Consider the following 23,713-nt stretch of genomic DNA (forward strand, 5'->3'; position numbering starts at 1 on the left):
TTCGAAGTTGGCTTGAAAGTCAACACCAAATTGTACCTGGATGTGCTGAAGAGTGTGGTGATTCCCTGGTGCAATCAGGTGGTCGTTAGCAGACCCTGAGCTTGGTAGCAGGACTCAGCGCCGGCCCACAAGTCCAAAGCTTGGCTCCAGAAGGAGTGTTATGACTTTGTACCCTTCTCTCACTGGCCCCTCTTACCCTGAGCTGAACATGCTGGATTGCTGGACTACTTCGTTTGGTCATATGTCAGGAATATTACCAACATGACCTCTCACAACACCAAAACCAACCTGATCACCGCCATCTGCCAAGCTCCTGCCAGCGCTTGTGGAAAAACCATACTCACAGTTCCGGACTTGTCTCGAGGCAGTGATTGAGGCTGAAGGTGGCTACATTGAATAGATGTCAGCTCTACTTAAATCAAGTTGCCTGAATTGATTTTTTCAATACGTTTTAAAATAAAACTGTAGTGTTGTTTTCTTGAGGCCGACAAATTTTTCGTTCCATCCTGTATTCTCACTGTAGTTAGCTCCATTTTTTAAATTAAAATCAAATCTTAAATTTAAAATTAGAAAAGGAAAAACAATCATACAAAAAAAAAAATTGTAAGCGTTTTTTGTTTCAGTAAAAAGTTAGGTACTTATGAAAATGTATAGCGTTATTATTTAGAAACCCATTCTTAGCATGGAGAGGAGAGAGCGTTTGTAACTAATCTGTACTTTCACCCATTTAATAAACAAACAAAAATATCGTAAAAATTGAATTTATCATGAAAACCCTATCAAAAAAAAAAAAAAAATAAAAAAATAAATAATAAAAAAAAATAGCACGATCCGTAAGTACAAAAATTTAAATCATATTCTTGTCATTAATTAATGCGAGAAGAATCGTATTATTTGCACTGATATTTGATGTAATCTCCGACATTTGTGCATCTTCTTTTTTCTTTCTTTCACTTATTCGGACTCTCTCTCTATCTCTTTCTACTTTCCTATATCGCTTTATACTCCCCCCCCCACCTATCTTTTCAATTCCTCTTTTCTTCCATGGAAACTTTCTAATCGAAATTCTTGAACTCAAGAACCTATATGGAATTTGGAGTAGATTGTTCTCATTCCGTCAACCATGACTGAAAGAATTATTCATTTAAAATATTCTTTATTATTATCGCTAGTAGAGATAAAACTTTCAACACCCAGAAGAGTAACACTATCATTTAACATGTTAAACAAGCGCCTTTATCCATTACACCATGGGTCCCTGTGAACAATTCTAATATGAATTTGAGGAGCCTTAAACTTAATTTTGTCTACATTAAGACAATTTTTGTCAATTGGTCAAGATCAAAGTGTAGTATCTGTTCTTTGCTGCAGTGCAGTGCTGCACTGCACTGCACTGCTGCCTGCACTTCCATTTCTTGTTCTCTTTCCCGTGGAGGATCAGTCCTTCACGACTGAGACAATTTTTTATTTTTGTACCTTTTCTCCACATTAAAAAACGACCCTGGTGTCTAACTCTGACCCGTGGGGAAGCATAGTAAATAGGTACATTATAGTATTATTAGTTATTGTTATTTTTTACTGTTATATTGCGATTTTCTTATTGGTAGTGTTTGTTCTAATCTACAATTTATAATTATCGGTTCGGGTTCGCATATTGTACTCATACGAGTTCAGTTCTATTTAATCACCAAATGTTTTTTTGTAAGCGAAAAAGAAAAACCAGTCTGGTTTCTACTTAGCAGTTCCCTTAATGTTGTCATTTGCGTGGTTGTCAAGAGAGAGAGAGAGAGAGAGAGAGAGAGAGAGAGAGAGAGAGAGAGAGAGAGAGAGAGAGAGAGAGAGAGAGAGAGAGAGAGAGAGAGAGAGAGAAGGATATGTGGCATCTCTCTCTAACACACACACACACACACACATTTATACATATTGAATCTCTCTCTCTCTCTCTCTCTCTCTCTCTCTCTCTCTCTCTCTATATATATATATATATATATATATATATATATAGAGAGAGAGAGAGAGAGAGAGAGAGAGAGGAACAGAGAGATATGGAAGAGAAAATAAAGAGAGAGAGAGAAGAAAAAAATCAGAAGATATAGAGGAATAAAGAGAAACGAATTGGAGAGAAGGGAATAGATAAGGATAGACGAAGAAAGAAAGAAAGAAAGAAAAAGGCGATATATATAAAGAGAGAAAGAGAGAGAAGGAAGAAACAGATAGACAGGACAGTGGACATTGGACATTGACATATAGAGACAGAAATATGGAAGGGAGAAGAGAGAGAGAGAGGGAGAGAGAGCGAGAGAGGGGGGAATGGGAAAGAGAAGTGAGAGAGATAGAGGAATAAAAATGAATTGAAGATAAGGGAATAGATAAGGATAGAGAAAGAAAGAAAAACGAAAAAGGCGATATATATATATATATATATATATATATATATATATATATATATATATATAGAGAGAGAGAGAGAGAGAGAGAGAGAGAGAGAGAGAGAGAGAGGGGGGGGAAAGAATGAGAAAGAGAAAGGGGGAGATAGAGGAATAAAGAGAAACGAAGTGAAGAGAAGGAAATAGATAAGGATAGAAGAAGAAAGAAAGAAAGAAAGAAAAAAGAAAAAGGCTAATGAGAGAGAGAGAGAGAGAGAGAGTGAGTGAGTGAGTGTGTGTGTGTGTGTGTGTGTGTGTGTGTGTGTGTGTGTGTGTGTGTAATATGCCCATATAGCGCGGTTCATAGAATGTGTACGCGTGAAATTGTTCCTGCTGCTAGCAACCAACCAGGAAGTAGAAGTACGTTTGAACAACCTGTTTTTTCGATCACGTTTGAAAAGACATTTACTGACTGCAAAATCTAAGAGGACCGCTTAGCAGGTGCGCTCAACACGAGAATGCATGCGACAAAACAACAAATCGGTTACGTTTAACGAATCTACATTGACTTACTTTTTGTCAACCGCCAGTTTTTTTTTGTTTTTTTTTTTCGGTCACATGAAACCTGTTAGCAAACAAAAGTAGGGCCTCCATAAACACACACACACACACACGACCCCAAAGTAACCCGAAGGAACTTGGAATAAAAACATTTAACAACGAACATGCCTCGTGGGAGGAATACCAATCGTAGATGAGAGGAGCAGAAGTACATATTTTCAGTAAGCATTTGTTATTTCATTCATTGAACAAATCGACAGTTTTTAAAAAGGAATGACTTTTTTTTTTTTTTACTTTGGTCAATGCAAATTTTTCGACTTGTGTACGTTTTCAACGCCCATAAAACGCATGTACCAGATGATTTGATTCGTGGTTTTTAAATTACATTGCAATTAAACATGTGACAAAGTTATATATATATGATGTTTTTAAAAGATAAACTAGTTTTTTTGTTTGTTTTGATAACTTTAACGGGGGGAAAAACCGACTTAAGACACAGGAAAGGACACAGGATATGTCCAAATTTTAAACTTGGTATAAATTAAATAAACAAATAAATAAACTAAACATACTCTATATTAAATTTTTAACAATAGTTTTACTTTATTACTAAATCTTAAATTGTAATATAACGCTAAAACTACAAACCGTATAAAATGACATTTTGAAAACAGAATTTGGGACGCCGAAAACGTACACACCCTTCTAACTCTTCTTTTTGTTTATAATAAGTAGAAAATGACATGTTCACGTTGCCAGGATTTTGAAACTGATAATATATAAACCGCTTTTTTTCTTTCTTTCTCTTAAAACAAATTTTAGAGGTGTGACTTTTTTTTTTTTTTTTTTTTAAATTAGAGAGCAAAATTCAGTTTTCCCAAAAGGGGCAGTTTAGATCGTGGCAAACATAAAATTTATCTTGGTCTAGTTACCACTCCTTCACCGACCGAGCACAGAAACGATGACGTGTTTTATCAAAACAGACACTACACTTTACTCCTAACTAAAAAAACATTCTTATGAATTTTTCGAGAGCAATTTTTGTTGCTTTATTTATGACGTAACAGACCAAACAAAATATTGTCACGCGGTAACTCATGGTTATTCCACGGTTGCTTATTTACCGTTTCGCTTTTTTAACAGTAAAACTAAGGTTCTTACCCAGAATTCAACCTAATTTAAAAAAAAAATACAGAAAAATCTTTGACGTACGTACCCGTTACGGAACGAAAATATTGTTTAAAAAATCACGTAAATTGATTTTTAGCGATTTTAATTATAAAGCTGATTTTGAGCTCGGTAGTTCGAATTGAGTTGTCTCCCCCTTATTAAACATGGCGGATCAAAACACTGACCTGCTTTCTCGTAATATTTCATTTTCTTGGTTAAAAATCTCAAACTACTTGATCGATTTACGTCATTTATGTCCTGTAACTGGTAGTGGTGGTATGGTACGTACATCAGAGATTTAAAAAAAAAATTTTTTATGTTGAATTCTGAACTTGCACGAAATAGTTGTCCGCTCAATTTATTATAACAATAGAAGTCCGAAAAATTTAGGAAGTCCTCCTTAGGGGTAAGCTTTGTTAACGCCGCCCCCACCTTGCCACGGACGGAACTCTTAAAATGAAAACAATTAATATTAAAATCTACACCTGTCAATAATATTTGGCAATTTTTTTTTTCTTTCGTTAAATAAGTTAATAAACTTATTAACGAAAGAAAAAAAAAATTGCCAAATATTATTTAAATGCCAGTTCTAAAGCGACTACAGCCACAAAGTTCTATTTATGGTGTTTTCAATTTTGGAATCATTTATTTTGAAATGGAACTCTACTCGAAATCTAAATTTTGACAGGAAGCGACAACAGTTAATATTAAATTAATATAATATAAATTTGGTGTGCGTGGGGGAATGTGATTACTTGCGTAACGAATTAATATGCCTCTTACCCTTATCGGATTTAGTTTTTGTAAATAAAGTCATTTACGTGTCTGTCTTGCTCGTTGGCTTTCATGTTATCACCCTTTTCTAAAAAAAAAAAAAAAAAAGATTCTTTGATCTTAGATTCACAATTTATTTGGGATTATTTGCTATTCAATTCAATAATATGCTTTTTTTCATGTTAAATTGAAACTTTCTTATTTAAAAGAAAAAAGCAGATTTTATCTGCTGGGGACCCATATCGACCCGAATGTTTTTGATTGCGATTAACGAGCACAAACTAGTAACGGATCAAATAATTTATTTACGATTTGAAAGTTACTAAAAGAAATGTAGAAAAATCAGAACACTAGTGCAAAACCGGGTTAGGGTTATAGTTTTAAAATATACACTCTCCATTAGCACCAAAAATTTAAAACTAAAATAAAGTTGATTCAGTTAATGATTTAAATAACATTAAACTCCTTCTTAACCTTAAGTCTGGGACAAACGAAGAAGGATCATTTCATTTCTGGCAATTGACTGTTCGGCAAATGCCCAGCTATTTCCGGTCTGTTCCGTAAATTACAACATGAAATTCGGGTCGATATGGGTTCCCTGCTATAGAAGTAATTATTTGTTGCTTTTCTTTTTTTACTTTTGAATTAAAAAAAAAAAAAAAAAGTGTATTTTCTTATTTCTTCCTCAGGATCTTCCCCCAAAAAATCAAGATGAACAAGTGAATGGTATAATTTCACCAATCGTTCATTTTGTCCAGTTTAACCGATTAACGGACTGTCATTCTTCACAATCAATGGAGACTGACCTTCAAATACAAGCGAAATTATGGATTTATTATAAAATGAAAGTTCAAATCGACTGATTGATTTGTTTTGATCACCTGTTAACTCGTCTTAAAAGATCCAGAAATCATGAGCAACACATTCCTTCATATTGGTGACATTGTGTCCCTTTATGCTGAAGGCAATGTTTGTGGCTTTATATCAACGTTGGGGTAAGTCGATAAATTTTTTTTTTTTTTTTTTTTTTTTTTACAATTTTATTTTAGTTAAATCCTATTTTAGTCACCTAAATTATTGATAGTATAAATGGATTCTGGCGCAATCACCAAACTTATTGTTACTTAAAACCATGTTTTTTTTCATAAAAAAAATGAGATTATATTTACGATTACTGTTTTCACTTTACTTCCGGTTGCTCCTTCGTTTTTAATTTATTTTTCACTTTTTCAGTACTTATACAGTTTAATCAAGATTTTCAAAAATGAAAATATTAAAAAAAGATTATTGTACGTATCCGTTTTGGACTGAAGATCTCCGAAAAAATTTTTTTCATTTAATTTGATTGAGTAGTTTTTATTTTACAGCAGAAAAACACGTTTTTATGAGAGCGCGTTGAAGTCAGCCATTATGAAATTTGAACATGCCACGGGGAGATAACTCCATGTAAAGCGTCGATACTCCCTCCCCATCTTTATTACTAGCTTTTCTTCCTAAAAATCGAACCTTTTGCTCGGTATCATAACAAATTGTTTTTTCGCTGTAAAATAAAAACTACTTGATGAAATTAAGTGAAATTTTCTTTTTCGGAGAACTTCGTTCCATAACGAATACGTACAATATGACCTCTCTTTTTTTCTTGATATTTTCATTTTTTTTTTTTTTTTTTTAAATTTTTTTTTTAGTGTCTTGTACAAGTACCTTTTTCTAAATAATGTTATTATATAAAAAAAAATAAATAAAACTGGGGAAGGGACAACCGGAAGTGAAATGGAAACCGTTTTCGTAAAGCTAACGAAAATATCCATTTTATTTTAATAAATATAAACTAATAACGGTAATTTATAGCAAATTGAACCATATCCGGGACTTTTTAGCAAACATGGCGCTAACGAAAATTTGAAGTAACCGTAAATGGAAATTAGAGTTATCTCGCTTTGCGACCATAAATGTAAATTATTTTTGTACTAGTGCACTTATTGATCCGTGCTGAAATATTATTTAAAAAGCCATTCTTAACATGGGGAGGGTGTTTTGTACCGGTTCTATACTTTAACCTTACACTTGAATAAGAAAAACATAAAACTTTAATTAAACTTGGAAATACGATTTAAAAAATAGCGCGGTTCAGTAAGTGCACTAGCACCTTATTTTTTGAGAGGGTGGGTGGAGATATTCACAATCAATTCCACACTTGTCTTTTTTTTCCCTTTTTTTTTTTTAATATAAAGATAGGGTACTTGTACAGTTTAATCAAGGCATTAAAAAATGAAAATATCGAAAAAAGTTTAAATTGTACCTATCCGTTATGGAATAAAGTCCCCCCCCCCCCAAAAAAAAAGAAATTTCACTGAATTTCATCAAGTAGTTTGTTTTACAGCGGAAAAACAATTTGTTATGATACCGAGCAAAAGGTTCGATTTTTAGGAAGAAAAGCTAGTATTAAACATGGGGAGGGACTGTCGGCTCTTTAACTGGAGTTATTTTCCCGTGGCGTTTCTAAAATTCGAACAAAATTATTTTTAAGATCTAAGATGTCTGCCTTCAACGTGCTGTCATAAAAACGTTTTTCCGCTGTAAAAAAAAATCAAATTAAGTGAAATTTTTTTTTTTCGGAGATCTTTATTTCAAAATGGGTCAGCTCATCTTGATCTAACGCTCTCGATCTGATCTAAGTCACGACCTGTGTTTGACAGTCCAACTCAACTTTTCCACTGTAACTTTTTGTCAACCATCACAAACCCAAGAGTGTCCATACCATTTCCAAGTGCCACCAACTGCTGAAAAACTCCTCACCACTCTTCAAACTGCTCGTAAAATAACTGTAAATATATACTCAGCCCTTTTGTTCCCATTCACTGCCACACCTTGATTAACAATCCTATTTAGTTCCCTTTGTGTGCACTGGTGAACAACTTCCCCGTTATTGTTCTGCCGACAAACTTATTTCTTTTCTTTCTTCCTTCCTCACATTTGCAGGGAGGGTCGTCAATATCGATCATATGCAGTATCGATCTTTGATTCATAGCAGATTGTGTTAGCAGCTTCCCCTATTGTGGAAACATCATCCTTTGGTGTCCTATATATATATATATATATATATATATATATTTAGAACTGTTCACTGCTTTCTAGCAGCAATCGCTTTTATACTTTGATGGCGCTTTTCCAATATGCGGTTGTCACTTTGTATGCATTATAATCAAATCTGAATTCCCGTTTGTTGAAGAAATGCTCAAATTGTTTACTGCAGAAGGAAATGTCCTCATCATCGTCCAGAAAGCAATCAGCTTTGATCAATCTGGGAGGAACCCCCTCATATCAGACAATTGCTATTCATTTGGACATTCCCTTTTTGTGGGGAAACATAAATGAAACGGCGGAAAGCTTAACTAGCCTTCAGCCAACGTTCGTTTCTGCAAGTCAACTTTTTGATTGACATCGATAAATTTCAACACTTTTCACTTCCCATGACCTCGTAGCATCACAGTTGGATTTCACGTTTTCTTTCACTTTCTTTTCTGCCTACAGATTCAAGCTTCCTACTTTTTTTTTTTTCTTTTACATCTACAAACACCCGAGCAACATCGGGTACTCCTGTTAGTTACTACTAAACTAGCTAATAAGTGTAAGATGTATGGATTCTGAGTCAGAAAACAGCAATTCTTCCCCTTTGCCAGAAGCATTGCTCTGAATGCAAATACTGAACAACAAAATAAGGGAAGTAAAAGTTGCAAGGCTGTCGAAAATATACCCAAGATCCACTTTCTACCCTTCTTGTTTATAAAAATATTAATTCCAATTAAATGCTGACACTTGGAAAAATTCTGCAACGGTCATAATTTTCTACCTGTTGTGAGTCCTTGCAGACTAAGCTGAATTAATCCTGTTTAGCTCTTAGGTCGTGCTGTGATAACCCATCTGTTTACATAATCTGGTCATGTTAATTTCCTTTTTATAATCTCTGGATGATTCAACACATTCTTCATTATTTATGGTGCCATGTTTAGTAAGGTAGTACCTTCTGCTACCAAATATCACTCTTTTAAATGGTCACAATAATTTACCAACTCGGACTTGGAAATAAATCTTGAAATTCAGCAAAGGCACATTAGATGCATGTTTCGTCATTTCAGCATATAACTAATACAAGCATTGGTGTCAGTCATGAATCAGCTCAGCTCTAATATATCTCTTAACTTTTTCTCCTGCTCAATAGCCATCAACATACTCGAGCCTTTAAGAAGAGTTTTATGAGAATACAGAATCAACCGACCATCTTTAGTATTTTGTATACGGTTCTTACTTTGCCAGACATGTGGTACTTGGCTACTCTGTTTTGTAGTTTGGCTGGTTTTCTGTCTCCATTCCTTTCTATGAAGCAGTTCAGATCTTCTATTGCTTGTTGAATTGGACATTGAAAGTTGATTAGCCAGTTCTGCATACATGGGAACATTTTTTTCAAAACTACTGCCTTGGTACTTTACTGATGCATGCAAGCAAACTCTGTCCAAGCATAACATGTGGTCATGGTTTAATGGCTTCAAGATAGGTGGAATTCCCAGTGACCATGTTAATTTTCACCATATCTATCCTGTAACACCAATCATTTCATGCTTTTCTTTTAAGTGTGACTGTACCAAGCTCACTATAGTTGGAGACTGGCTAGAAGCTGATGTTTAGCATGGCATCTCAATAACAGATTTGATGACTTGTCGCACCTCGTGTACATGTGCTGACATTTTATCTCTAGCACTATTTCTCATACTATCTTGAACCATGTCTTTCCTCTTCACATCTGTAACAGTAACATATTTTCTTCCTGTCCAAATTTTATAATGTGGGCCGATCATTGAACCTGTAACGGACAATTCCAGTATGTGAGCCTGACCTGGATGAAACCCTTTTGCAATGACCATGGTTGGTTTCATATCTTTTTAAATGCTAGAATTTGATTGTAAGAATTGTTTCACTGTAGTTAAAGGCTCAGATAAGAATGCATATACTAAAAACTTATGCAAATAAGGTTGCCATCCTTATGGTGGCCGAATAAACGTCTCTTGGTAATAAAATCTATGCCTATGAACAATTTTCAACAATGTAAGAGTTGTTTGTAGTGAATACCTGGTAGATTACCACCTTGATTTTAACTGGATATTTTTTCTCCTTATCATTTAACATGCACTGCCATCAATAATAAAATAATTATCTGCTTGGCATATTTCACCCTGCACAGATAAATATTTGATTTTTTCTTTTTAATGTATTCCAACACAAGAAATAAAGCCATTAAAATTTGAAATTGAATCTATTCCAACCTTAATACATTCTACTAATAACCGTCTACTCAGACTGCTAGACTTTGGTATTCTCTCCCTATTACCTGCTTCCATGACTACTAACATACAAAAGTTGAAATGTAATGTGAACAGACATCTCTCATCTTCTCACATATTCCCCAGTGGAGATGGTTCCAAAGTTATGTCAAAGTGGCAATACGTCTACCTTTGGGTAAACAAGAGTTTAAAAAAAAAAGATCCCACACTGTCTGTTAAGCTCTTGTTGCATTGCTTTTGTGTTGCAACTTTATGCTTGCTTTAAAAGTATTTCCATGGAATGTGCTCCAGTGAACTTAGTGCACTTGCACTCCCTCAATGTAAATATCTTTTATCTATTAGACTAGCAGCAAAATCCCATCTCTTCACTGTAGAGGTTCTTAGATATTGGAAACTTTTCTGCTCTAATTAGTTCTTTCCTCCGACTGCTTTCCTTTCAAATTCCTTTCCTGTTCCTTATCCCAACCATACCAACATACAGAAATTTAAATATGCAAACAAACGTTTGGCTGCACAGCACCCAACCTAGATTGCCGCCATGTAAATTTGAATCCTATCACAGTAGTCTCTTATGCTTCAGTAGCAATATAACTTGTTTGAGTTGAACGAAAGTTTTAAAAAAATCACTGAAATAATTTGAACAAAGCAAACATGGGATTTATGCATTTCTTTGATCAAACAAATACACAAAAACAAACTCTCGTAAACAAATCATTTTCACACCCTCTGCTGCCAGACTCCAGTTCAAGTTCACCATTTGTTTAATTGATTTTCTTTTTGGCACTGTCAACAAATTGATGTAGATCCTAGAAGTTCTTTTGGAAGAAATTCCAGCATCTTCTACAGTAATATTTATTTAATTTTAGTAAAAATTACCATTAATATTAGGTTGGTGAAAAAATTATATACTAGTTAAATATCAAAACATTTTTGCTCCAACCTAATAATTCAGCCTTATTCAGAGACATTCCCTCTTTATAACACCGGCAAACTTTACAAGGCTATTGCTAAACAGAAAGTGAAAGTTGACAAACTATTTTAGTAAAAAAATAACCCACATTTTTGCTAGTTTATCGCTTAACAGTATGTTGAACGTTAACATAGGTAAAACTCTACACAAATGAATTCATACGTACCCCCCCCCCCCCCGCATTACACTAACCAAAACCATGCATGCTACTCATTTGTCTGAATAAACATGTTTTCACATTGTTATTGCATTGACTGTTATTTTATGATTGCCATTTGTTACTGAACTGAAGTCTGTAAGATATGCAAGAATTTGTTTTTATATTTAACCATTTTATGATCATTTATTTGCATAAAAAACACAATTTTCCGATTGAAACGAAGCAAATATATAAAAAGGGGCACAAGTTTCAGTTTTATCTTGGGTTTACAGATCAGGTCTCCTGGGCAGAAAATATTGACTCTGTAAAATTTAGTAACTAGTTACAAACCTCTGAAAGATGACCACACAGAATGGAATCGGGGTTTCTGAAAAAGAAAATGGATAGAAAAAACACTGATTTAGTGACATTTTATTTTTCGCAATTTATGAAAACAAATTTTCTGCTTGATTGAATAAATTTTTTTTTTTTTTTTTTTTTTTTTTTCTTTACCATGCAACTCTTGAAAACCAAAACAATTTTCAACAATTACAATGAAAGAGGAAAAAACATGTCTTGCACGATAGGATAAATCGCTTTATTCATCTTTCTAGGGATCGGTTGAATGAGATGTCTGTTCACATTACATTTAAACTTTTGCAGGTCAGTGACAGTACAGTCGAGGTGGGGGCGTTTATATTAAAGTAAAAGGCTTTCTGACATGTAGGGTTCTTAAGTGAGGGTCGGATTTTGATGCTTGTCGGGTTAGTCAGGAGTATGTATGCTAAGGAAGCACAAGTGTTAAGAGTTTGTCAGTATATTCCGTTAAAGTACTTGTGAAGCAGGCACAGAGATGCAACATTGCAGCAGTGAGACAAAGGTTGGAGTTTGATTGCTAGTTGCATATTATTTTGGTTTGAAAAGAGAAACGCTGTCAGGTTGTTTGTCTTTTGAAGACAACTGGTTTGATGATTGATGGGAAGCTAGCGATGTTTAGGACCTGTCAGGCGATATCATTGAGAGCAAGTTTTTTTTATTTATATAGATTTATAACAGTTTAGTTGAATTCATAGTTTATGGCCAAATGATATTGTAAAAATTACATTTAACTTTAAAAGTTTTATTAAAAAATATGAAAGCAAAGACTTCATGTCAATGTATTTTATTTTTTTTTACCAAATATATATTTTTACCAAAACTACCAAATATATATTTTTACCAAAACTACCAAATATATATTTTTACCAAAACTACCAAATATATATTTTTACCAAAACTACCAAATATATATTTTTTTTCTTTTATTACTTTTCCTTGGAAAACGTTTTTTCAGTGGATATCAAGAAAAGTACAAACAGAAATTTACACAGTAAATTATAAAATTATGATATATAAATGTCTTTTTGTCTTTAAGAAAGGAAAAAAAAATCTTCAAGATATCTTGAGTATATGATGCCAATAGGATCAATAAAAAGAACAGCAAATTTGGAATCTATTTCTTTTTTATTTTTATGTATGAAATATTATGACTGAATGCAATGATCTAACAATGGAATAACCTTATTGTTTGCTTCTCAAATGCAACAGACTTTCCAGAGAGTTTAGTTTTTTTTGTTGTTTTTTTAAATTTTTTTTATAACCACTTATGTAAAATTTTAATAGAAAATTATTTTAAATACATATTTTTTCTTATAACAAATTTATGTGAAATAAAGTGTTTAAGTGGGGGGGGGGCAATTGAAATATGCTTAGATATGGCAATAATGATTTTAAACAAGCGATCATTTTCTCAATGTCATAACTATCTGGGAGTAATAATATCTAGCAATCTCGGGTTTGATGACCACTTATATAGCCAATAGCTTTACATGTTGGGAATCCTTCTACCAAATTTCTTGTGAATGGCATTTGCTGATTAGACTTTACAAGGTAATGATTCATCCCCACTTGGAATATACATCTCTAGTGTTCGCTGGAGTTAGCAAAGTGTTCTTTGAGTTTGAGTCTCTTGAGCATCTAAAATTATGTTTTGCTGACCTTTGCACTCAATATAAACAGTTGTATTTTGCTTAGTCAGTTCAATGACTATTCATTGGAAAATCACTCCCCCATTGTGATAACCGGTGATTGTTGAAGGTGGTGTTCATTGAAGACTTGTAACCCTTATTTTGTTTATCTGTCAAAGTTTAAATCTGTTAAAGACTGGTTGATCTTTGAATTTCTATAAGTATCATTCATTGTTCCTAGAATCAGTAGTATTATATTTTTAAATAAGAAAATCAAATTTTATAAGTATTGTAAGAGTGACTGTCTTGCCTGCCATTTTGCAAAAAAACAAAAACAAAAACAGATAACTCCAATAATTAAAAACTTATGAGATTTATGTTGTAATGCAACTTGAAACTCTGTGGATTCCTATTAATCGCTTAAAAATTATCTGTATGAAAATAAATTTACTTGATCAATTTACATGATTTTTTGAAATATGGTAGTTTCGTTTTGTCACAGGTACATATATCCTACATATTTTTCTTCATTTTTGCTTAATATAGATGGAATTCTGCATAAAAACAGATTTATTATATAAAAAAAACAAAAAAACGAAACGTTTAAAATTTCTTTTGTCAGTTCTTATATGCTTTTGTATTTAAAAATAATATTGAGTGTTATTTTATTTATCTCCTTCTCAGGAGATTAGATGTAAGGTGGGATGTAACTTTGAAAGTGTTTCTGTAGAATGAACTGGTTTTGAACTTTGCATACCTAGGTTTTCAAACCATGCCATTAACTACTTCCCGACTGTACCCCCCCTTCCTCAATATTGACTTATGTAGTTTACATTTGCAAAATTGACTGTGTATAATCTTAAGTGTGTGCATGCGCGCACTTACTAGCAGGAAATTCTACCATTGCCCAGGATTGAATGATGAACCTTTTATTTATTTTATGTATATATATATATATATATATATATATATATATATATATATATATATATATATATATATATCATAATTTAGTAATTGAAATTTTATGATGTGAAACGGTTAAATTTCAAATGTAGAATTTTTATTATATGTGAGACAAAGAATACATTTCAATAAGTATATCTCCTTAACCTATAGGTTTTTGATGTTTACCTATCTCCTGAGAGGAAAAAATATTAGCAAACATAATGGTTTATACCTGCTTTACTAAATGTAATAAACTTAGAAAATCATAATTAAAAGTTTTAAAAGTTTTTAAATCCTAGAGTAAGGGAAATTCTATATTGGTTCAGAATGAAAAGGATATTGGACTTCATATCCAAATGGAATGGTATATATATATATTTGCCAAGCCCATAATACATTTGTTAATATTTCATAATCATTAATTGGGAGGTGAAGAAGGATGTATTCAACATTGGAATGAGGTGTTAATAAAATGGCATTAATTGAAATGAATTTAGGTAAATTTATAACTTTTAACACCTTTCTAGACTGCCCACCTTTTTCGGTAGTCTGAACTCCTTAGTAATATTCCTATTTATTCATTTCTATAATTATGTCAAGTGCGAATGTGAAGCTAACAATGTTATACTTTATTTGATCAGAATGAAATAAACTTATACTTATTCTTGTACTTGTATCCTTGGTAACAGTTTCAGAATATGTATAATCATGAGGATCATCTCCAATCCAAAATTCTAGAAGGGGTTTATAAACATACAGGAACCACAACTTATATATATTTAAGATTTCAAATAGTTTATCTTCCTCTACTGCTTATAAACTGGATCTTTCTACAAATTTGGATTCCGCACATTTTGGATTTTTAATTTCGATCTATTTGTCAATATTGTCAATCCAACATTTTCTTATGAGAACATTGACTCTTATGAGCATTTCGCCTTAGAAATACCTAACCACTCCATATCCTTTCATCTGGATTTTTAATTTTTAATTTTTTTTCATTTGTCATTTCTTTTCCCCATTTCATGAACTCTTTGCACTAAAAATTTTTTTTGTGCATATGAGTTTTCATATAAGGCTGTTTCAATTTATGCCAGTACTAGCAAATTCATAGCTTCACTGTAATATTCACTTGCTAATATCTTTTCTCTGAGAAGAACACAGTTCTTTGAAACTCTGTGGATTAAGGAAATCTTAATATTTTTTATTTGAGTATCCTGTTGAATGTAAAGTATAATTTACACTACTGGTCACATAACATGAAAATTAACAGAAAATAAAAGTCCTACACCAAAGATGGCTTATAACGAGTAAAATTGTTTAGATGGATGAATAACGCATACAGAAATGTCAGCAAGTTGAAATGCAAAATTTTCATTTCAACTTGCCAACATATTTTTATTCATCTTGCACATTTGCAAATTCATTCATAGCTTGAAGTGGTTTAATTTTAAATCTTATCAATCTGTCGATAGCTCAAATGGTAGGAAATGCAGCTAGAGCACAGAATGTCATTTTTTTATTTTTTTAACTTTTATAATTAGTGTTTATATATATAATATTCAGTAGAGAATTGGCACTGTAATAATAAATCTGAAAACTGCATGAATTAAAATATATTTAAGTGTTTTACGATTAGGCAAGCTTCCCCCCCCCTAGTTTGTTCATAAATGTAAGTTTGTATGTGTGATTTAAAAAAATAAAAAAAGTAAATGATATTTTCAAACTCGTATGTGACTAAAACTCATTTGGTCCAAAATTGCCTAAGTGTAGAATGATTTCTTGCTAAGTGTATGATGAGGTGAAAGAATTTTTTTTTTTTTCTTCTAATTTCCTTATTTTGTTCAAGCTGGGGATGGGGTATCCTACCAGATGCCAGACATTTATCACTATCTCATGCATTCCAACCAAGAGATCTTTTAAGATTCAAACTGTTCCTTTAAATGCAATTGTTTGTATCTCTGTTGCATTTGGTTCACCGGGTATATTTGTCAAGTAGTTCTTTAAATTCTTTTTCATGAGTCCGGTTGCTCCTATAATTACTGGAATGCTGGTGATCTTCCAAAGATTCCAGTTTCTTTTTATGTTATACATACGACTTTGGATTTTGTTAGCTTTTTCCCTCTCAGCTTTGTTTCACCCAGCATCATTGGGGACACTAACTTCAGAGGTCTTCTTTCTCCTTATCTCTTATGTCTGTTTTCTAGGTACATAGCTATAAGAATTGCATAGTCATAGTTGATGTATGACTTAGTTCCAACTGTTCTTTCTGATATGTTCCCAGGACTTGCAACTTTTTCAGATGGTTTAGTGAGGTTATTCGCACACTCCATTGTGCTACATTGTATAATAGCTGTCCCCCAGCAGAACCTTACAAGTGGATGTCAGGTGACTCACTCTACTTTTGTGTGGCAGAACCTACACATGTTATCATTGCTGAGACTACTCCTCTTCTTAAAAGCATTGGTCATCAAGTCTTGAGCTTGGGCAGCCATTATAATCATATCAGAGTGGAGCAGTCCTATTTTTAGTCTCTCTATAGAATCTTATCTATATAGTCCTGGGTGAATTAATTCAGAAAATGCCGTTGGTTGGCTCATTCTTCCCATTTTTTTTTTTTTTTTTTTTTTTTTGAAGATCTTGGTTTATTTTTGGTGACTCATTTGGGCTATTTCTGTAGTAGGCAAGTTTTGTGATGGAGGTTGTTGTATTGGCTCTTGTTTCTTGATGTTTATGTACCAGCATGAGGTTTGGATCCTGGGAGCTCATCAAATATTATCCAGTACTCACAGTAGTGGCATGATGTTGATAATCAACCTAGACCTATACCTGTTGTTCCTCTGGGTATATACAGCTTGGCAGTTACTGGTTTCTGTATGTTACTCTATACAGTGTCAACATTTTCTTGGTTTTAGTGTCTAGTCTATTTGTTCCTTTTTTTTACCTGTCAACAATGCCAAAACTGTCTGTAGCATAATGGGAACTGTAATAAAAAAAAAATAAGCAGACAGCACATGGTAAAGAAATTTAAGGTATGTTTGCACTGTAACTTTCAACATAAAACATTTTTATTAATGCTCCTTGGAGCTCAATGCACTTTGCTAATTTTTAAGGAGCTGATGGGCATATTTTGGTGCACAGCTCCAACAGCACTTGAGCAATGATAGCTCAGATTTGTTCTTGAGGTTCAACAATGCTACAAGGCTTTGCTGATTAGACTTTGTCATTGGGAACGCCCCACAGAAAATTCTTGTTCTTATTTATAATGTCTCCCCATGGGACAGTTGGACACCAAGGTCGTTTTTTACCATGGAGAAGTTCTTGTTGCATGGATGCCATACCCTCTGCTTTCCAGAACCACTTTGAAACGATTGTTTTTGTTCTTTCTATAATCGTGTGAACATAATTTTAGATGAAAAATATATAATTTATGCTTTTGAGTGACACACAGAATAGAAGAATCGCTAAAGTATCAACAAGAAACAAAAGTAAATATGATTACTGAGTAAAATCTGGTTGATTAGTCACATCATTTGAAAGCATTATTTCATAAGGTTTTTGAAGTTAATGCTGTAAATTTTTGTTTATTAAAATGAAAATCTTTTTCTGAGATTTTCGGTGGAATTCACGTCTTTTGAAAGCATTAATGATTTTCATTTTAAAATACACAAAAAAAATTACAGCATTTTACTGTTTTCAAAAGTTTTAATCTTACAAAATAATGCTTTCGAAGGATATGCCTAACTTCTATTCATAATTACTCATGGCGAACCTTGCTTGTATTTTGGGTTTCTACTGCAGAAATATGATTATTCTACAAGGAGAGAAATTTGAACGTTGCTCACTTCTGGCTGTTAGTGGATGTTTCATGGTTGAAATCGTATACTTTTTTATCAAGTTGCCAGAAGGCCTTCTGATGTTTCTGCTGCAAATTATTTTATTTCGGGAGGGAGGTGCGAGAAAAAGCTATACATATGTACAGGTTTCATGCTGTCTGGCAATTGCCAGGTGCTTTGATTTTATACCCATTGTTAGAGCTGGCTTAAATGATCTCAAACCCAAAACGGTTCCAAGCTTAGCTAGCGCGAAATTATTAAACGACTAATAATTGCTCCTTATTTAAAACGAACTTGCATATATGAATTTGTCAGCAACTTTTGGACTTAGATTTGTGTCAAAATGAGTTTTTAATCATATTTCATTAAGATTTTTTTTCATGTTTTATGGTCTTTATGAAAGCTTTGAATATTGAGGAAATTTAATTAGCAACATTCTCCCATGTGCGGATATATTACTAGTCAGAAATAAGTTCAAATATAGTCATGTTTTACAATTTTGTCTAAAAAAAAAAAAAAAAATAATAATAAATAAAATTGGTACTTGTACAGTTTAATGAAGGCATTAAAAAATGAAAATTTTGAAAAAAAAAAAACAAAAAAAAACGTTATATTTTACGTACTTGTTATGGAGTAAAGCTTTCATACAAAAATATCACTTAATTTGATCAAGTAGTTTTTTTTTTTTTATATACAGAGGAAAATCAAATTTTAATGAGATCGATTCTGTTGCGGCCATCTTTTTCTGCAGATGATGAGGTGTGTGTGGGGGGGGGATAACTCCAATCACTGCTTAATATTTGTTTTGAAACATACCTAGATAAATATTTTAGTTTTTTTCACTTATTTTACAGAGTTTCTATAATCAGGTGATATGATCGATCTCATTAAAATGAACAGGTGTTTGTGGTCAGAGCTAGTATATCTTTTAACATGAGGCATACCTTTTGATATTTCTCTTGGGTGACTCAACCAGTTTGTATTTGTGTTTTAACCAGCCAATCATCTTCTAAGGAGGAACCCGTATCTACTCATTCATTAGATTTCTATTAAAAAAAAAAAAAAAAAAAAAAGGCTGAAATTCCTTTTTTCATGTTAAGTTATTTTATGGATGTAATCGATAAATTGCCACTAGTGACCTCTGATAGAATCCAAGGAAAATTTCAGTGATGTCTTTAGGTTCTGTGAAAATTTAACCCTTGTTAAAAAGGAAACTTATTTGAATGTTTTAACACCTCGATTTTTATAACGCACAAACATTAACTTATGTCTTTTCACTTTTTAAAAGTTAAATTTCTGATATGTTAATATCAATATATTATATACAAGAATGTGCAAAAGTGTAGACAAAAAAACGGTGTTCTGCTGACAAGAGTCTCCCCCCCCCTTTTTTTTCTTTCTTTTAATATTTCCAAACTCTAATATGGAAATTAGATCATGCCTAGTTTAGAATTGACCCCCCTCCAAGGATTAGCACCTGCTGATCTGATAACAATATGCTATTAGATTCTGTATATAATAAAATTGTCAAACCAGATATTGTCTGTCTGTGGCAGTTCACGTTCAGTCACTTTTTAAATTAATTGCAAGTAATTTAAACTTCACACAAATCTGATTTATAAAGGGAGAGGGAAGGACTGACATGTAACAGCTGTTCATAAAGAAATTTCGATGTCTATTTTGTGTTAAAAGTTAATATAAATAAATATAATTTTTTTAATTGAAAGTATTTGTGATTTAAATTTCAATGTTTTGTGATATATATACTATTTTATTACGAAAATGATATGTATAAATAACATATTCAGTCATTGAATTATTTTTCTCAAAATGTACATATTTTCTTACAAGAAATTATCTTTACAAAGCCACCATTTGTCCATATAAAGTATTGTTGCCACATCTGGACAGGTACCACTAGTCTCTCACTCTTAGACAGGATCCAAAAAAAGAATCTCAAATCTACATACTAGGTCCTGCACTATCAGCTAAGTTCCTACCTCTACCCTATCTCTGCAATGTTGCATCCCTGTACTTGTTTTACAAGTACGTTAATGGAATATGCTATGAACTCTTATCACTCGAGCCCCTTGACATACATATTCGCGACTAGCCCAACAAGCAGCAAGATCCCACTCCTTTACTGTAAAGCCTTCTACTCTCATGATTTCTTTCCTCAAACTGCTAGACTTTAGAATTTCCTTTTTCTGCTTCTCTGACTGTATTAACCTGAAGAAATTTAAATGTACTGTGAACAGACATCTTGCTATTCAATTCCACACAGTCCCCTGTTAGACACAATCCCAAATAGTAACTACTTACGTCCAAATGGCAATATGCTTTGTTTGAGATTAGTTTTGTTAGCTGACATTTTTTGCATACTAACAGAAATTTGATAAAAATTTTTTTTTCGTATAATGGTGGGGTTGAACCTTAAAATTTTTGTTAAAGCAAATGTCCAAAGAGTCGTATGGAGGACCACTACATGTTGTTTATTTTTGATTGGCTTGATATGCCAGTATTGTTGACAAACTAAAATATGCATTACACCCTTCCCTTCCTTTTTTACATCATGGCTATATATATATATATATATATTAGCAAAAACTATATATATATATATGAGCAAAAACTATATATATATGAGCAAAAACTATATATATATATTAGCAAAAACTTGTTGGGAACTTAATCAGATGGTCAGTTTTAGAACCGGTTTTCATTGTATAGCCCCCTCATGTTTTGTGTGGGTGGGTGGGGTGCTAGATGGAGTTGCTTAATTCTCGGTGAAAGTGTCTACAGCTATTTTTCTAAATGATTTTTAACTCAGAATTTGAGACATTTGTCACTGAAAATGTCTTCCTGATAGAAATTCATTTTTTAAACTTCATTTCTACACTGACACTGAATACTTACTAGACACTATCCTCGAATGTCTAAGGTCTCTCTGTACAGGGGTTTGTCAGAATAACCTGGCATGAGGATACTTTTCCCTAGAAGTAAACCCTGATTAAATATTCAAAATCACATAGTATACGCTGCCCAAATAAGATCTCCTTACTATGGCTAACTCACATTAGCTTTTACAAGGAATGGTGTATCTTCAAGTGATGTTACCTCAAGTAATAGCATAAAGCTGGATACTCCACCAGACTAGATAAATTCTTGTCCTGGAATCCAGTAAGACCAAGTGATCAAAATATAAGATATATTACAACATATGAAAATGGTTGATTGGGGAGAGGAAAACTGTTTTTAATTTCTTTACTAACTCAGTGTTTGGGGGATAAAGAACATTCGAATATCTATGTATCTCATATAGAGATCAATTGTTAGCCCCAGGTAATGGGGCCCCTTGATTTCTGAGAACTTCGTCTGAAGTAAAATGAAAAAAAAAAAAAAAAAATGAAAGACTTTTTGATTAGAATGTGGAATCATTACATCATCCAAAAGCCTGCAATACCTTTTGAAAATATAACCTCAATCCATTAACTTTTGTTTTAAAATGAATTTATTCCTATTATATTGTCTAAGAATACAATTGAAAATTAAACTATATAATCAAAATCTCAAGCAAAGCTTGAACTTTTATTGTGGGGATTCCTATTTATATTCCAAACGACGCATGTCAGTTGATTAGAATTATAATTTGTTATAATAAAACTTATTGAACAGCAATAAACAGGCTGTTGGGTATTCATGATGGAAAAGTCAAGCATAAACTGAAGTTGATTTGTATCAAATATGGATGGTTTCATATTCAGTTTAATGTCTTGTGATTTAAAAATCTAAAAGCATTAATTTTCATATGAGAGGAGTGGCTGCATTAAGAAGGATGAATTGTGAACAACAAAAACTCAAATGTTTGCTAGTGAGGAGAACGCATCAAATTTAATTCGTGCTAATAACATGAACGTCGTTGGAGTGCCGTCAATTTTTATTTAAATTGCAAGCTTTTGGTGAGAAAGTAAGGTTTATATAATTTGAGATTCGGACATTTGATTTGATTTTCTTATGATTGAAAGTCAACAAGAGTATGGAGGGCTAATGATGTGACCATGTGCGAAGGGTTAGAGATGTAAGTGCTGATCTGAGCACAGGTTTATGGAATGTGAAATAATCTTTAAAAATCATGAGAATGTGCAGTTTAAAAATACGAAGTTATTAATTTGCATATGAGCGGAATAGCTGCATTAAAGACAAATTGGGGAGAACGGAGAATCGAGTAGTTAGCAACGAAGAGAACCTGTCAAAGTTACGAAATCGTGCTAAGTAATAACATGAATGTCATGGAAGTGTTTTACATGCTGGCTCGTGTTGAATAACTTTTAAAAATTCACATCTAAATCAATGCTTAAGATTTTAATTTTTAAAATCTTTTCTCACACAAAAATATTAAAATGTTTGATTTCATTTAAAAAAACAAAAAAAACACAAACTGTACATTTTAATCAATAAATTTTAGAATAAAGTTAAAACAAACCTTCTAGAGTATATGTGAAATAAGCTTTATTCCCTCTTTAATTTAAAGACCCATGACATAATGGATAAAGTACTTGGTAAAATTTAGTTGTAAGTTACACTCTTGTGGAAGTTGGAGGTTCAATCCTCAGTGCGCACAATACTCTAAATACAATTACAAATAATTTAGGACTTACTCGGTCGTGGCTGATGGAATAGTAGCAAGCTATCTCTGTTGATTAAATAATGGTTTTTATTTGAAATTCCATGCAGATTCCTGAGTTCAACAGAAAGATTCCCGAATTTGACAAGAAACACCTGAAGGTTGTAGGTTACATCGACTGAAACGTTGTGAAAATAGCGCTCAAGATGAGAAGTTATCTGAAAAATCCAAATGTACAAAATGTTCTTTTCAATTTAATTATATCATTTCTCACTCTAACAATGGGATTAAGATTTCAAGTTCACACAATAGAACACTATCATTATAATGTACTACTGATCATGTGTATACGATCAAAATTATTTGGTTAACTAATTTGCATATTGTTTTGCAAACTGACATCTCATTTACTAATTATTTTTACCCCCCTCCCCTCAAGCAAGGCATATTGTCACTTGAATGTATGAGTTGATAGGCGGGAATTATGATTGGCCCAAGCTTTATAATGATGTAAATAGTCATACAGATAGATGCATGATATGTCAATTACAAAGTTGGAGAAGGGAAGGGGTTCCCTATTAATGGAAACTAATGTACTGAATTATGCATTTCAATAGGTGAGCATGCACATTCTGGCGGGGGGGGGGCGTATGGAGAGATTGTTAATCTTTACATTGACAAACTGTCTGCGATTCATGTTTAAAAGAGGACTCTGGGAAGTTGAGCAGCGGGATGTTTGTTTATTTCTATTTTCAATTTAAATGAATTTTTTTTCTATTTTAACATGGCATGTAGTTCTATTCCTTATAGAAACGAAAATAAATTTTAAAAAATAACACAGGTTCAAAGGTGGGAGGAAGCGTTTCTTGGTTTTCTCAATTTCTTCAGGCAGGTCTCTCTTGGTTTATACATTCGCCAAGAATTCTTTTGTTGAAAAATTGTTTGCAAAGCGACTTAGATTCCAACCGTGTGAGCTATTTTGC

General features: G+C 32.8%; 1 protein-coding gene across 14 annotated transcripts in view; it reads left to right on the plus strand.

The window, feature by feature from the left end:
* The first annotated feature begins 2,535 nt into the window (after positions 1-2,535).
* Positions 2,536-23,713, plus strand: part of LOC145249624 (inositol 1,4,5-trisphosphate-gated calcium channel ITPR1-like) — a 385,709-nt gene continuing 364,531 nt past the window's right edge. For all 14 annotated transcript variants that reach the window (XM_080111355.1, XM_080111359.1, XM_080111358.1 and 11 more), the window contains exons 1-2: positions 2,536-3,148; positions 5,561-5,866. In XM_080111355.1, the coding sequence (XP_079967481.1) occupies positions 5,784-5,866 (83 nt within the window). In that variant the 5' untranslated portion in view covers positions 2,536-3,148; positions 5,561-5,783. The remainder of the gene's footprint in view (positions 3,149-5,560; positions 5,867-23,713) is intronic.

The sequence above is a fragment of the Euprymna scolopes genome, chromosome 28 (genome assembly GCF_053919585.1).
Source record: "Euprymna scolopes isolate OS-2025 chromosome 28, ASM5391958v1, whole genome shotgun sequence".
NCBI classification, from domain to species: domain Eukaryota; kingdom Metazoa; phylum Mollusca; class Cephalopoda; order Sepiida; family Sepiolidae; genus Euprymna; species Euprymna scolopes.